This window comes from Hemiscyllium ocellatum, chromosome 16 (genome assembly GCF_020745735.1).
Source record: "Hemiscyllium ocellatum isolate sHemOce1 chromosome 16, sHemOce1.pat.X.cur, whole genome shotgun sequence".
In the NCBI taxonomy this organism is placed as follows: Eukaryota; Metazoa; Chordata; class Chondrichthyes; order Orectolobiformes; family Hemiscylliidae; genus Hemiscyllium; species Hemiscyllium ocellatum.
The window spans coordinates 8,215,153-8,230,455 of NC_083416.1; the positions used below are offsets into that span (position 1 = coordinate 8,215,153).

Sequence of the window (15,303 nt, forward strand, 5' to 3'; positions counted from 1 at the left end):
ACTGTATGCAGGACTCTCTCATAAACATTGTGACCCTATTGTGGTTGATGTGGGGCTGGGGGGAGAAGGACTCAGTCTTTATGCTGCACCTACACTCACTTGTTACCTCCTTGCCATGTGACTGATGGTGTATTCGTTAGAATCAGTCCAATGTCAAAATCCCATGTTGAATCTGAATCCCTCATGTTCCCACTGCATAGAGGTGAATGTTTAACTGTCACTTGTTCGTGATGTGAATGCCGACAGCTCACCCTGATAATGAGCTGTTCTGTTCCCTTTGGCCCCCACACAGGTTCGTCATCATTGTGACTGATGCGTCCAGCCGTAGCAGAGGGTATTGTCACTGTTGCTGTGTTGCAACAAAGGCAGAGGGAAATGTTAGAGGGACAGCAAGCCCATTACCAACAGCAACCGCCTGTGGATACCCAGCAGCGTCTACATGAAGAGGTCAGAGCTGTTCCCCTTGGGAGGCCAGAGACTATCATCCTCGCTGCCATTGTCTGTAGATGTATAAGTAGTGAAGTTGGCACAGACTCAAGATGCCCCAGGGCAATGTCACAGAGTGATGCCAATAGCTGAAATGAGACCTGCAACCAGAATGTGTTCAGATGTCCAATCTTGGTGACCATCGAGGTGAAGTTTTATGTGACTGACTCTTTCCAAGGAAAAGCTGGAGACCTGTGTGCAATCTCTCGTTCATCCATCCACAGACGCACTGAGACCATGACCAATGTCATTTATGGCAGACATCACTTCCCCACCTTGTTACCCCATGACGGGGTCGGTGGTGTATTCCGAACAGGAGGATTTAGCCCTATTACTGACATCCCCCAGGTGCAGGGCAATATAGACAGGACACACATTGCGCTGAGGAGAAAGTGAGGGCTGCATACACTGGAGATCAGGGTTGAGAGTGTGGTGCTGGAAAAGCACAGCAGATCAGGCAGCATCTGAGGAGAATCGACGTTCCTGATGAATTTCTGATGAAGGGCTGATGCCCGAAACGTCAAGTCTCCTGCTCCTCGGATGCTGCCTGACCTGCTGTGCTTTTCTAGCACCACACTCTCGACTCATCACCCTGAGTGGACCATATCATGACATGGCTGACCTCATTAATAGAAAAGGGTTTCATTCCATCGCCATTCAGATTGGTTCTAATTCCTCAGAATCTGCACCCAAGGTCCTGGGAATTGCCATGATGTCTTTATCCATAAGAACTCTCATGGTCCTGCTGCCTTTGAGGGTCCAGATAACACCATCAGACGAAGTAGGCCATTCTGCCCACCATGTTTGCTCTGCCACTCAGTTAGACCTTGGCTGATCTGGTCACCTTCAACCTCACTTTCCTGACCGTGCTGAATTAACCTTGTTTCCTTTACTGATTAAAACTCTGCCTGCCTCAGCCTTGAATATGCTTAAAGACTCATCTTCTACAGCCTTCTGTGATAAAGGGTTCCACAGATTTGCTACTCTTTGGGTGAAATATTCCTCCTCATCTCTGTTTCAAATGAACCACCCCTCATTCTGAGATTCTGCCTTGTAGTCCTAGACTCTCCCAGACGGGAAAATAACCTTTCCCTGCATCCATCCTGGCAACACCTCTAAGAATATTTTATGTTTCAATAATGTCACTTCTCATTCTTCGGAACTTCAAAGAGTGCAGGACCAACCTACTCAACCGATCCTCACAAGACAACCCTTCCATATTTATAAGCCTATTCAAAATTCTCTGGACTACATCCTAAAGATTCACACCCAACAGCATTAGCAACTGGTCAGCAAGGTTGGACCTCACGGAATACAGGGAGAACTAGCCATTTGGATGCAGAACTGGCTCAAAGGTAGAAGACAGAGGGTGGTGTTGGAGGGTTGTTTTTCAGACTGGAGGCCTGTGACCAGTGGAGTGCCACAAGGATTGGTGCTGGGCCCTCTACTTTTATTCATTTACATAAATGATTTGGATGTGAGCATACGAGATATAGTTAGTAAGTTTGCAGATTACACCAAAATTGGAGGTGTAGTGGAAAGTGAAGAGGGTTACCTCAGATTACAACAGGATCTTGACCAGATGAGCCAATGGGCTGATAAGTGGCAGATGGAGTCTAATTTTTAGATAAATATGAGGTGCTGCATTTTGGGAAAGCAAATCTTAGCAGGACTTAAACACTTAATGGTAAGGTCCCACTGAGTGTTGCAGAACAAAGAGACCTTGGAGTGCAGGTTCATAGCTCCTTGAAAGTGGAGTCACAGGTAGATAGGATGGTGAAGTAGGTGTTTGATATGCTTTCCCTTATTGGTTAGAGGATTGAGTAAAGGAGTTGGGAGGTCATGTTGCAGCTGGACAGGACATTGGTTAGGCCACTGTTGGAATATTGCGTGCAATTCTGGTCTCCTTCCTATTGGAAAAATGTTGTGAAACTTGAAAGGGTTCAGAAAAGATTTACAAGGATGTTGTCAGGGTTGGAGGATCTGAGCTATAGGGAGAGGCTGAACAGGCTGGGGCTGTTTTCCCTGGAGTGTCTGAGGCTGAGGGGTGACGTTATAGAGGTTTACAAAATTATGAGGGGCATGGATAGGATAAATAGGCAAAATCTTTTCCCTGGGGTGGGGGAGTCCAAAACTAGAGGGTATAGGTTTAGGGTGAGAGGGGAAAGACATAAAAGAGACCTACGGGGCAACTTTTTCACGCAGAGGGTGGTATGTGTATGGAATGAGCTGCCAGAGGAAGTAGTGAAGGCTGGTACAATTACAACATTTCAGAGGCATTTGGATGGGTATATGAATAGGAAGGGTTTGGAGGGATGTGGGCCGGGTGCTGACAGGTGGGACTAGATTGGGTTGGGATATCTGGATGGCATGGACGGGTTGGACTGAAGGGTCTGTATTTGTGCTGTACATCTCTATGCCTCTATGACTCTATGCATCCAACGCCATTTTATCTTTACTGAGACATAAGGTGCAAGACTGTTCATGGTATTGTCTGAATAGTGCCTTGGTTAGTTTTAGCAAAATCTTCCTGCTTTTATATTTGTTTAATACTTATATATTTGTTCAATATACCATCTCAACTCCATGCAATCTATTAAGTTTGTTCACTATATCATTTCAGCTGCATGAGACTATAATCATTTGCTATAAATTCTGTGTCTTATGGTCCTTTCCAACCACCTAGAACATAGAACATAGAACAATACAGCGCAGTACAAGCCCTTCATCCCTCGATGTTGCGCCAACCTGTGAAACCAATCTGAAGCCCCATCTAACCTACGCCATTCCATTCTCGTCCATTTGCCTATCCAATGGTTATTTAAAAGCCCTGAAGGTTGGCATGTCTATGAGTCTACTACTGTTGCTACCTGATGAAGGAGTAGCGCTCCAAAAACTAGTGCTTCCAAATAAGCCTGTTGGGCTATAACCTGGTGATGTGTGATTTTTAACTTTGTCCACCCCAGTCCAACACCGGCTCTTCCAAATCTTTGAAATAAGGGCCAACATTTCATTTGCCTCCCATTTTTAGTGTCTCCTGAACTTGAATCCTCGTCTTCTGTAATTTAAAAAAATATTCATTCAGAGAATGAGGGTGTTGCTCGCTAAATCCACATTTATTGCCCATCCCTAATTGCCCAGAGGCCAGTTAAGAGTCAACTACATTGCTGTGGGTATGGAGTCACATGTAGGCCCAGACCAGGTAAGGACGGCTGTTTCCGTCCCTAAAGGACATCAGTGAACCAGATGAGTTTTTTCCAGCAACTGACAATAGATGCATGGTCATCTATCTAGATTTTATCTGGAATTATCCAAACTTCATCATCTGCCATGGTGGGGTTTGAACCCTCGAACTTACTTGGGTCTCTAGATTAATGGTCCAATGATAATGTCACCACGCCTTTGTTTCCCCGTGTTTATTTATGGGTGAGCACTCCCAAAATCCTCTGTGCTGGAGCTTTCTCTGTTTAAATAATAGCTTCTCTATTGAATTTTGAATTTGAATTTATTGTCACGTGTACCAAGGCACAGCGAAAAGGAAGGGTTTAAAAGGATATGAACCAAGTGCTGGCAAATGGGACTAGATTAGGTTAGGATATCTGGTCGGCGTGGACAAGTTAAACCGAAAGGTCTGTTTCAGTGCTGTACATCTCAGTGACTCTATGACTGTGTGTAGGAGTCTTAGTGAATGATTTGAGCGGACATCAAAGACTCAGTGTCACCGAACAGAGAGAGGATGGTGACTCCCCAATAAAACGGATAGCACAGTGGTTCAGTGGTTAGCACTGCTGCCTCACAGAACCAGGGACCTGGGTTCTATTCCAACTTCTGACAACTGCCGGTGTGGAGTTTGCACATTCTCCCCGTGTCTGTGTGGGTTTCCTCCCACCATCCAAAGATGTGCAGGGTAGGTGAATTGACGATGCTAAATTGCCCATAGCATTCAGGGATGTGTAACGCTAGGTGCATTAGTCAGGGGTAAATATAGGACAATAAGGTAGGTGAACGGTCTGGGTAGGTTACTCTTCAGAGGGTCGGTGTGGACTTGTTGAGCCAATGGGCCTGTTCCGACCCTGTTGGGATTCGATGAAAAACTGTACATTTTGATTGCTGTAAACAAGCCCATTTTACCCCTTTGGTTACCAGAGTCACACCAAGAATCGTCCTCTCATGCTGACTTGCCCTATTGCTTCCTCCCATCATACAATTCAAAAACACTCCCAGCCAGCATCCCAGGCCCACGCAAAGTGTCTTGTTTTATTTAAGGGTGGTTTACTCTCCCCAAAACATTCTTGCATTAAAAAAAGGGAACAACGCAGATACTGTCACTATAATACCAGTCTATCAAAGTACAAACTGAACTATTACAGGAAACTTATTTAAAGATATTAATATACTGCAACTCATTCAGGGAAGTTCAGTGCAGAAACCTAATGACCTCACCTATCCTTTCGATCAAATTACAGAAAGAACTGCAGATGCTGGAAATCAGAACCAGGGTCACTAGATTTGAAACATTAACTCTGCTATCAGAACGGCTGAGTATTCCCCTCCCCTCTTTCCGTAACATCGATTACAGATCCCGGTTTGGTTCAGAAAATCACTGTAAAATGAATAAAAGCTAATCTCTCCCTTCCTCAACCTGACCTTGAAAGCGCAACCTGTTACCTGGCATTAACAGGCACCCACTGTTCCATGCAAGCGTAGTCAGGGTAGGAACAGGAGTCACGTGTACCAAGATACAGTGTTGTTTTGCTTCCTGTATAGGCAGATCAGGGTAGCAGAACATAGTGCAGAAATCAGTGTTACAGCTGCAGAGAATGGTACAGAGAGAGAGCGAGATCTGAAATAACATTCGAGAGGTCCATTTCAAATATGAAGAAGAAGCTGTTCTTAAATCTGTTTGTACAGAAATTTTATATCTGCCCAACAGAATAGGGTGGACGAGAGATATGTCAGTTCCAGAAGCCTACGAATAGTGACATCTAAAGCCCATATATAATTCTTTCTCATATGCACAGGCTGGGAAAGCAAAGTGATTTGGTTAGACATGATATTAATGTAGGGGATACATTATCTAAAAAAGAACATCCTTGAGTGCCCAACCTGGAGAGATTAGCCTGGAGGGAAAAGCCTGAATTGTTACCCTCAACCTTTAGTTGTGATTTCCCTCCATAGATACTGCCAGATGTGGCGAGATTTTCAAATAATTTCTGATTTTGCAGCTCATTATCTTTTTTAATGTTTGGTGATGGCTTTGTCGAATGGCTACTTGCAAACCAATTAGTGTTGTTGGCTGAGTCTCACTTCAACTACATCCCCTGATGTTGGTCTGTCTGCAACCGGCCTTCCCCAGTAGTTGAGCAAAGCAGTTGCGCGAACACCGCAATGATTTTCAATAATTTGCAGAAGGATCTTACATAATCCTTGCTCTTAGAAACAGTCACGTCCCCATTTTGGTCCATTTCGTAATTGGTTTCAACACAAGATGTGTGATATACAAGCAACACAAAACCCTTCCCTGAAAGTGGCCACACAAGTAGAGTGGTAATGATGGCGTATGGCATGCTTGCCTTTATTGGTCGTGGAATTGAGTATAAGAGGCAGAATGTCATGTGGCAGCTTTATAAGATGTTGGTTAGGCCGCATGTGAAGTACTGTATTCAATTCTGCTTGCCATATCATGGGAAGGATGTGGAGGGTTTGGACAGGGTACAGAAGAGATTTACCAGGGTGCTACCTGGATTAGAGGGTATGAGCTATAAGGAGAGGCTAGAAAAACTCAGGTTGTTCTCTCTGGAGCAGTGGAGGCTGAGGGGAGACATTATAGAAGTTTATTAAATTATGAGGTGTTTAGATAGGAGTGACAGTTGGAACCTTTTTCCCAGAGTTGAAATGATTAGGACTAGAGGGTATGCATTTAAGGTGAAAGGGGGAAAGTTAAAAGGACGTGTGAGGGGTGAGTTTTCTACGTCAAGAGTGGTAGGAGTCTGGAATGTGCTGCTGGGCTGATGTTGGAGGCAGGTACTTTAGGGGCGTTTAAGGGGCTTTTAGATAAGCACATGAATATGCAAGGACTGGAGGGATATGGACCAAGGGCAGGCAGAAGGGAGTCATTTAATCTGGTGTCATGTTCTGTACAACACAAATAGCCCGTTCCCGTGCTGTACTGTTCTATGTTCTTTTCATCCATTAACATCCATTCATCTTTTCTCACCACACCCTCTTCATCCACCTATCCCCACCTTCCCCAATTTATACAGATTTAGCAACTCTTAATCCTTTAATATATTCCACTCTTTTTATTCAGGAAAACTGTGTTATCTTTTGAAGAAATTTTAATAATCTTTACATTTAAATAATTTAAATGAAAGACTTCATCTGAAGATATAAAATTTGACATTTAAATTATTCAGTGAATTCCAGTGGATTGCATTCAGTGTAAACTAATGTTTCTCTGTTACCATACTTGATATGGACTCAGAACAGCCAATCATAATCCCAAAGTCTCCATTTAGATAGTCATTCAGAAAATGGCTTGGTTGTAAAAAAAAACGTGAGAATCGACGTTTCAGGCATAAGCCCTTCTTCAGGAATGAGGCTGGTGTGCCAAGCGGGCTGAGATAAAAGGTAGGTGGGGAGGGGGGTGGAAATTTGGGGGAGGGGCGCTGGGAATACACTGGGAATGTGATAGGTGGAAGGAGGTGAGAATGAGGGTGATAGGCCGGAGAGGGGTTGGGGGCGGAGAGGTCATCAACTTTGTAGGAAGTTTGTTTTGACAACTGGCTATTTCTCCTTCCACCTCACTGTTACTATCTCTGTCAACTTCCACTCCCCTTAACACCTGACATACTTGTTCTTCATCACCATCTTCCCTGTGACAGTCCCTTTTCAACATCTTTATATGACACAGCCAATCTCCTTCCCACGATCGGGAGTATTAATCAGATAAGTCACTTGTTTAACCTTCTAACTACTTGGTATGCACCACTCAGTTTGTTTCAGAGATTGACGTTGAAAAAGCAACAATGCCAATATTTCATCTCCATCTGCAATACCGTGGTTGTTGAGTACTTATCTCCCCATCTTTCCATTTGTTGCCTGTGACAGTATGTGCTACCATCGATGGGAGGTCTTCCCAGTGCAAAGCTGGTCCTAATTCCCAGAAATGAAGTCAGGCAGGAGGTCAAGGTGACAGTGGGGGTAACGATTCAGTGATAGCAACCAGAACACTGTATATTTTAAATTTGCTGTGGAAAAGGAGCAAGATGGTTTGGAAGAAAGGGTTTTAGATTGGGGGAAGGCAGATTTTATTAAAAGTATGGCAGGATCTAGTCAGAATAGATTGGGAGTAGCTGCTTGACAACAGAACAGTGGGAGGTCTTCAAAAAAGTACTGGGAGGTAGGGGGTTATTGGGACCAATATGTTATTTTAGAGTAAAATGTAGGAGTAACAAGCCCAGAGAATTCTGGATACCTCGGAATATTCAGGACCGGGTAAAAAGGAAAAGAGAGGCATGGGACAGGTGCAAATCAATCAAAATATTGAGGCCCCTGCAGAGTATAGGGAGTGCAAGGGGGTAACAAGAAAACAATTAGGAGAGCAAAGAGGGGGCATGAGAAAATGGTGGTGGGAAAGATTAAGGAGAATCCCAAGCGAATCTATAAATACATCTGAAATAACTCCATTTAGGCTGATATCCCATTTCCAAGTCACCCTTTATTCACACATAGAAAGTTCTTGACACTGATCCAGCTCCCTCAGTGCTAACTCTCAGAGTGAGCAGTATGTCTGACACATCTGTATATATCTGTCAGCCAGGGCTCCCTGATTGGCTTTGGTGTCATTATAAACTTTTTTACAAAAACAGAAACTATCTTACTGAAAATTTTAATCTGTCCATAAGTGATTCAGTGTCAGGGCAATATCATATCACCTCCAGGCCATGCAACATTCTCACTTGGAAATCCGTTGCTGTTTCTATGGTGTCACTGGGTCAAAACCGTGGAACTCATTCCCATTTGATACTGTGGGTCTACCTACAGCCGTGTTTCAAAAACGCAGTTCACCACCAACTTCTGAATTGAATTGTTTATTGTCACGTGCATTTGAGATAAAATACAGAGGAAAGCTTCACTGTCGCCACACTCAGGCACCATTAACTTAAAAATAAGGTCAAAAATATAACTTAAAGAGAGTCCATCTTTCTCCTTCATGTATCCTTCCACTGCCGTCACTCCTGCTATGACTGCCTTATCACCACCGAGAGCCACCTTCTCGATACCTCCACCAGAGTCCTGCTTTTAGTACAAAATAAAGTTCCTCTGGTTTAGAAAACGATAAAAGATGTTCCCTCATTTCCATCCCCATCCTGGGATAGGGACAGCGAGATGTAACTGGGAAGAAAATTCCCCTCAGCTCTGTTCCCATTGAGCACTCCTGGGGCAGGAGCAGCAAGAGGTTAAAATACAAGCTGCCTTGGTCCATGCAAAACAATATATTGGCAAAATGGAACAGCCCTTGCTGGGGCACCAAACCAAAAGCAAACACAAATTCAAAAAGCCTAATGCAAAGGCATACAACAGAAGAAAAGCTTGCTAAATTAACGTGCCGATATCTCGGTCAAAGATGCATTCCAGCTCCCACCATAGCGCCCTTGACCAGGCTGGTGAGCACTGAGTGTTCCTGGTCTAGGGATACCTGAGTACTGGTGTAGCCGCGAGAGAGTGTCAGACAGTCAGGAACAATGAGTCCCTCCGTGACCCGCTGCCTGGGCCTGTTAATGGCCATTTTGGCCAGGCCCAGGAGCAGAGCCGTGAGAAGGTAGAGTCCTGCTCCATGCTCACCACTCTGCAGTCACTGCCTTCCTGCCAACACAGACACCATCGCCACTGACTCCGCCTCCCTGCGTCATCGCCGGGAAGATAAAGATGAAAGATGAAGATGGCCATCTTGAATAAGAGAGCCTACTAGGGATGGACAATAAATGCTGGCCCAGCCAGCGACATGCACATCCCAGGAATTGAAAAAGCAAAACCACATGAATGAAAATCCAATTATCCTACTCAAACAATATCCTTCATTTCAGAATTGAGCTTTCCCAAATGACGCCAACATAGTTTATTCTGCTCAGCGGTTTGCTGCTTTTGAATCAACAGTCTTGTTCTTAAACACTACACAGGCATATTCGACGGCGTCTTCTGGATATCTTCTGATGATATCACCAGATTGTTTGTACTTGTCCATATTCTCATACACAGCAGCATCGATGGATTGATCAATATGGCTTTGCTGTGGGTGGAATGATAAAATTAGTTAGATGTGCAGAAATGAAGAAACATAAAGTCATACAGCACTGAAACAGACCCTTTGGTCCAAATCATCCAAGCCGACCAGATATCCCAATCCAGTCTAGTCCCATTTGCCAACACTTGGCCCATATCCCTCTAAATCCTTTCAATTCATCTATCCATCCAGATGCTGTTTAAATGTTGTAATTGTACCAGCCTTCTCCACTTCCTCAGGAAGTTCATTCCACACGTGAACCACCCTCTGTGCACATAATTTTCCACTCATGTCATTTTAAGATCTGTCCCCTCACCTTTAACTCCCCCACCCAAGGAATAGATAACCACCACTAACTCTATTTATACCCCTCATTATTTTATAAACTTCCATTAAGTTGTCCTCAGTCTCTGCCCTTGGCATGGCCCAGTGACATCTGAAACCCTCATCAATTCTTGAGTCATGTCTCAATCTGAATGTGCATGTCCTCCTGACTGGCCTTCCATCTTCCACCCTCTATAACTCATGCCAAAACTCTGCTGCCTACATTCCAACTCATATCAAGTCCCATCCACCCCTTATCCATGCGCTCCTGGTGATTTCAAGGTGAATACCCCGCATGTTCCAATCCCACAACAACCTTGCCCCTCCCTATCTCCATGACTATTTCCAGCCCTACAACTCTCTGGAAGATTTCTGCACTGTGTGAACTCCCTCTTCCTAAACCCACCAAGTGATGGACATTCCTCAGCCATCTATGTATCCTGAGATCTGAAATTCCCTCAAACACTGTCCTTATACCTCTGTCTTTGACCTTCCTTAAAAGCTAGCATTTTGTACTGGCTCCAAGAGGGATGTGTCAGCAATAGGCATTCCCTTCAGACAGTGCTGACTCTTCTGTGTGCCTCCCTGTTACTGTCATTCACTCTGTGCTCGGCCCATTTTCTCATTAAATACACAAATTACAACCCTCTTCTCACAGACAGAATGAAATTCTCTGGAACATGGCTTAAAACAAATTAAATTTGCCTCTGAAGAGCAAAATGAAGTGTTTAAAACAATGATCAACAGGGTTCAGGTGAAATATACAGAAGTAGTCATGGAGATGTACAGCACGGAAACAGACCCTTCAGTCCAACTCCTCAGTGCCACCAGATATTCGAAACCAATCTAGTTCCGTTTGCCAGCACTTGGCCCATATTTGTCTCAACCCTTCCTATTCATTTACCCATCCAGATGCCTTTTAAATGTTGTAATTGTACCAGCCTCCACCTCTTCCTCTGGCAGCTCAATCCATACACGTACCACCCTCTGCATGAAAACGTTGCCCCTTAGATCCCTTTTAAACCTTTCCTCTCTCACTTTAAACCAATGCCCTCTTGCTCTGGACTCCCCCACTTTGGGGAAAATACCTTGTCTATTTACCTGTTTTCATAAAAATCAAAATGTAAATGAGTCATTGATGAAACTTCTTGAACGAATGAACAAATAAGGGTAAAAAAATGCCCGACATTAAGCTGATGGATAATATAAGTGATTTCCTGAAAGATTTGCACTCAGGAATCAGAAGAATTGCGTGGAAAATGGTGACACAATTTAGTTACTGAAGAGGAAAGATCTGTAACCTGGGTCTATAAGTGACTAATAATTTTCAATGGCATCTGCATTCCAGCTGGAGGATCAGAATTAAAGTTTTTAATGCTTTAAGTTTTTATCTACATGAAAAATTCAGAACCAAAACAGAGTAGAGGCACCATGTGATCTACTGGGGACTGTTTGGTGGTGATACATATTCATAAATAATAACAAACTGAATTAATAAAGACACATACACCTACAAAAAGAAAGCCACCAAGGTTCATTTCCAAAGAAGCAGAATTCAAAACCAGCAAGTTTATGTTCAACTTGTGTCGAATTCTGATCAGCCTTCCCTTAGAAGTTAAAAATCACACAACACCAGGTTAGAGTCCATCAGGTTTATTTGGAAGTACAAGCCTTCAGAGCGCTGCCCCGTCATCAGGTAACTGTCACAGCTCCAACAGCTAGTTCTTCCAAATAAACCTGTTGGACTATAACTTGGTATTGTGTGATTTTTATTTTTGTGTTAACATACCGCGGGCTCTCAAAATTGATTTGGGAATGCTGATTTACACATATTAATATTCGTTAAAGACGTGCTAAGTGAGCAGTTAACACACATTGTTTTGGCAGCAGAGGAGATAATTTCTTCTTTTACATGGCTTTCGGAACAGAAGCTGTTGTCACTGTTTTAAAGTCAAGTTTCCGAACCAGTATCCCTGCTGAAGACCACATGCAATCACAGGACATCACCATCAAACTTGAGTCAGGGTCAAGCTTCTCTCATTAGTTCCTGCACCCAAAGCCAGACTAACCTTCCCCCCAGCCACCACCCCCCCCCTCTTATTTTTCTCTCCACCCCCGAGGCTCCCTGCCTCATTCCTGATGAAGGACTTTTGCCTGAAACGTCAATTTTCCTGCTTCTCGGATGCTGCCTGACCTGCTGTATTTTTCCAGCACCACACTCTTGACTCTAAACTCCAGCATCTGCCCCTTCATTAGGTTGCTAGGAAGGAGCAGCACTCCAAAAGCTAGTGCTTCCAAATAAACCTGTTGGAAGGTTCTGTAATTTTTAACTTTGCCCACCCTATTCCAACACCGGCTCCTCCATATTGTCACTGAGAAGTGCATGCACACTTCTAAAGTAGGAAATTCTAGACTTGGGAAGAGGAAGTAAAACATTGGGGAAGATGCAAACTTGATTGACAGGAACGATACCAGAATTGAGAGGTCATAAATGTCAGTTATGAATGAACACAGCAGCAAAACTCTGGGAAAATTAAGAGATGATTATTAAAAGAATTTCAAAACTGTGACTCAAAATAATTAAAAATTTTGATGCAGGTCTTTTTAAATTCCCTCATGGGATGAGGTGGTCACTGGCTGAGCCAGCATTTATTGCTAATCCCTAATTGCCCAGTAGACGTAGATAAGTTGTTTTGTGGGTTTTATTTGTAAGAGTCATCCAAAAAATTGTGTTCATAAATTTTAGCTAGTCACTAGCAAATTCAATAAGAAATCGAGGAGAACTATCTTTGTTATACAGAGAACATGGAAATTGCTAACACCCTGGACAGGTTAAAGCAACGAGCCTTTTAGGGAAGTTGGAAAAGGTACATGAAATGGAAGAAGGACATGATGACAGGATAAGATGAAGGGGTAGACTTGGGATAGATCTGTTGGATTGAATGGCCTGTTTTTGGGGCAGCACGATGGCTCAGTAGTTAGCACTGCTGCCTCACAGCACCAGGGACCTTGGCTTCGTTTCCACTCTTGGGTGACTGTCTGTGTGGAGTCTGCACGCTCTCCCCGTGTCTGTGTGGGTTTCCTCTGGTGCTCCAGTTTCATTCCACAGTCCAAAGATGTTCAGATTAGGTGGATTGGCCATACTAAATTTCCCACAGTGTTCAGGAATGTGTAAGTTAGGTGCATAAGTCTGGGACAAATGTAGAGTCGTCAGGGAATGGATCTGGGTTGGTATGGACCTGTTGGTCTAAAGGGCCTGTTTCCACATTGTACTAAGTTCTATATACGTTTCAGTATTGCAATTTTCTGTGTAAGTGAATTTACCTGTTTGCTGCCCGGTTTGATTTGTCCGAGTTGGGGATTTTCGGAATCCAAGCCTTTAGATTTGTTGTTAAACTGTATGGAGGCATACACCAATGTATCAGCAGATTCCTTGCTGGGTGAATCACCTTGACTCTTGTTCATACACGGGCGGTCATATACAATGTTGCTGTTGGAAATGGTGGTCTCGTTGCCCTGCCAATGAGATCATAGTCACAACTCATTTTCTGTTATTGAAATAGACCATGTTTACTTGAAAGGACTCATTCAATTAGAAATTTTGATTAGTCTTACTTAATTTATTTCAAACAAGTTAAGGTATTTTAAGGGGTGTACATTGGTTCAACAGGATCAGAAAATTAGGTTTGAGTCTTTGGTCATGAAACAGAAAAGAGGCCTCAATATCTCAGTGTGCAATTTACTGTCAACACTTGCTTCTGATTTGCATCAGTGTTGTGCAGCCAATGTTAAACAAGCCGATGAGTAACTACACACCTCAGCAGAAGACTGCAAGTTCATTTGAGATTAGCGCCCCTAATATTCTCTGCTAAAAATCACACAACTCCAAGTTATAGTCCAACAGCTTTCGGAGCGCCGCTCCTTCATCCACAACCACCTGATGAAGGAGCGTCACTCCGAAAGCTAGTGTGCTTCCAATTAAACCTATTGGACTATAACCTGGTGTTGTGTGATTTTTAACTTTGTACACCCCAGTCCAACACCGGCATCTCTAAAATATTCTCTGCATCCAACATAGAACAGGGATCCATTCTGGTTGGAGCAAGTGATAGATAGCAATGGTCACTGAAGATGTGAGCAGATAAAATTCTCAATTATGGTGCTACAGGACTTGAACTGGGCTCAAATGTTCTCTGCCAATGTATAGAAGACATAGCTGAATCAGCAGCACTGGATTAGAGAGATGCTTTCTGCATTAAGTGCCAAGGTTTGCTTTAAAAGTAACTGTGTGAAGGTAGTGTGAGCCAATAGCTAGGTCTCTCCACAGCAAGAATCTCGCCCCAAGAATTTCAATGACATCACATGCATCATCACTATCAGAGTGGCACAGTGGCTCAGTGGTTAGCACTGCTGCCCCACAGCGTCAGGGACCCTGGGTTCAATTCTAACTGTGTGAAAGTCAGTACTGCAGATGCTGGAGATTAGAATCAAGAACGTGGTGCTGGAAAAGCACAGCAGGTCAGGCAGCATCTGAGGAGCAGGAAAATCAACATTTCGGGCCAGAGCACTTCATCAGTCATGAGGCTGGGAGCCTCTGGGATGGAGAGGTAAATGGTTGGGAGATGGGGCTGGGGGCGAGGCAGCTGAGAGTGCAATAGGTGGGTGGAGGTGGGGGTGGAGATGATAGGTCGGAGATGAGGGTGGAGCGGATAGGTGGGAAGGAAGGTGGACACGTGGGACAGGTCTTGAGGGCAGTGCAACAGGTTTATTTTTCATGCTCCTCAGCTGCTGCCTGACCTGCTATACTTTTCCAGCACCACTCTCTTGACTCGATTCCAACTGTGTCAGTGTGGAGTTTGCACATTCTCCCCGTGTCTGTGTGGGTTTCCTCTGGATGCTCTGGTTTCCTCCCACAATCCAAAGAAGGTTAGGTGGATTGGCCATGCTAAATTACCCATGATGTGTGGGGTTGTGGGGATAGGGGAGGGGGATTTGGGTCTATGTGGGATGCTCCTTGGAGGGGCAGTGTCAACACGATGGGCTGAATGGGTGAAGAGAGAAGGTCTTTTCACGTGGGTGGGGGAGTCCAGAACTAAAGGGCACAGGTTTAAAGTGAGAGAGGAAAGATTTGAAAGGGTGCCAAGCGGCAGCTTTTTCACGCAGAGGGTGGTGCGTGTATGGAATGAGCTGCCAGAGGAAGTGGTGGA

The 15,303-nt window shown here is 44.0% G+C and overlaps 1 protein-coding gene across 6 annotated transcripts in view; it reads right to left on the reverse strand.

Moving 5' to 3' along the window:
- Positions 1-8,563: 8,563 nt before the first annotated feature.
- LOC132823139 (B-cell receptor CD22-like) overlaps positions 8,564-15,303 on the reverse strand; it is a 79,629-nt gene continuing 72,889 nt past the window's right edge. For all 6 annotated transcript variants that reach the window (XM_060836695.1, XM_060836697.1, XM_060836699.1 and 3 more), the window contains 2 exons: positions 13,421-13,612; positions 8,564-9,778 (listed from right to left, as the gene is read on the reverse strand). In XM_060836695.1, coding sequence (XP_060692678.1) covers positions 9,617-9,778; positions 13,421-13,612 — 354 coding nt within the window. In that variant the 3' untranslated portion in view covers positions 8,564-9,616. The remainder of the gene's footprint in view (positions 9,779-13,420; positions 13,613-15,303) is intronic.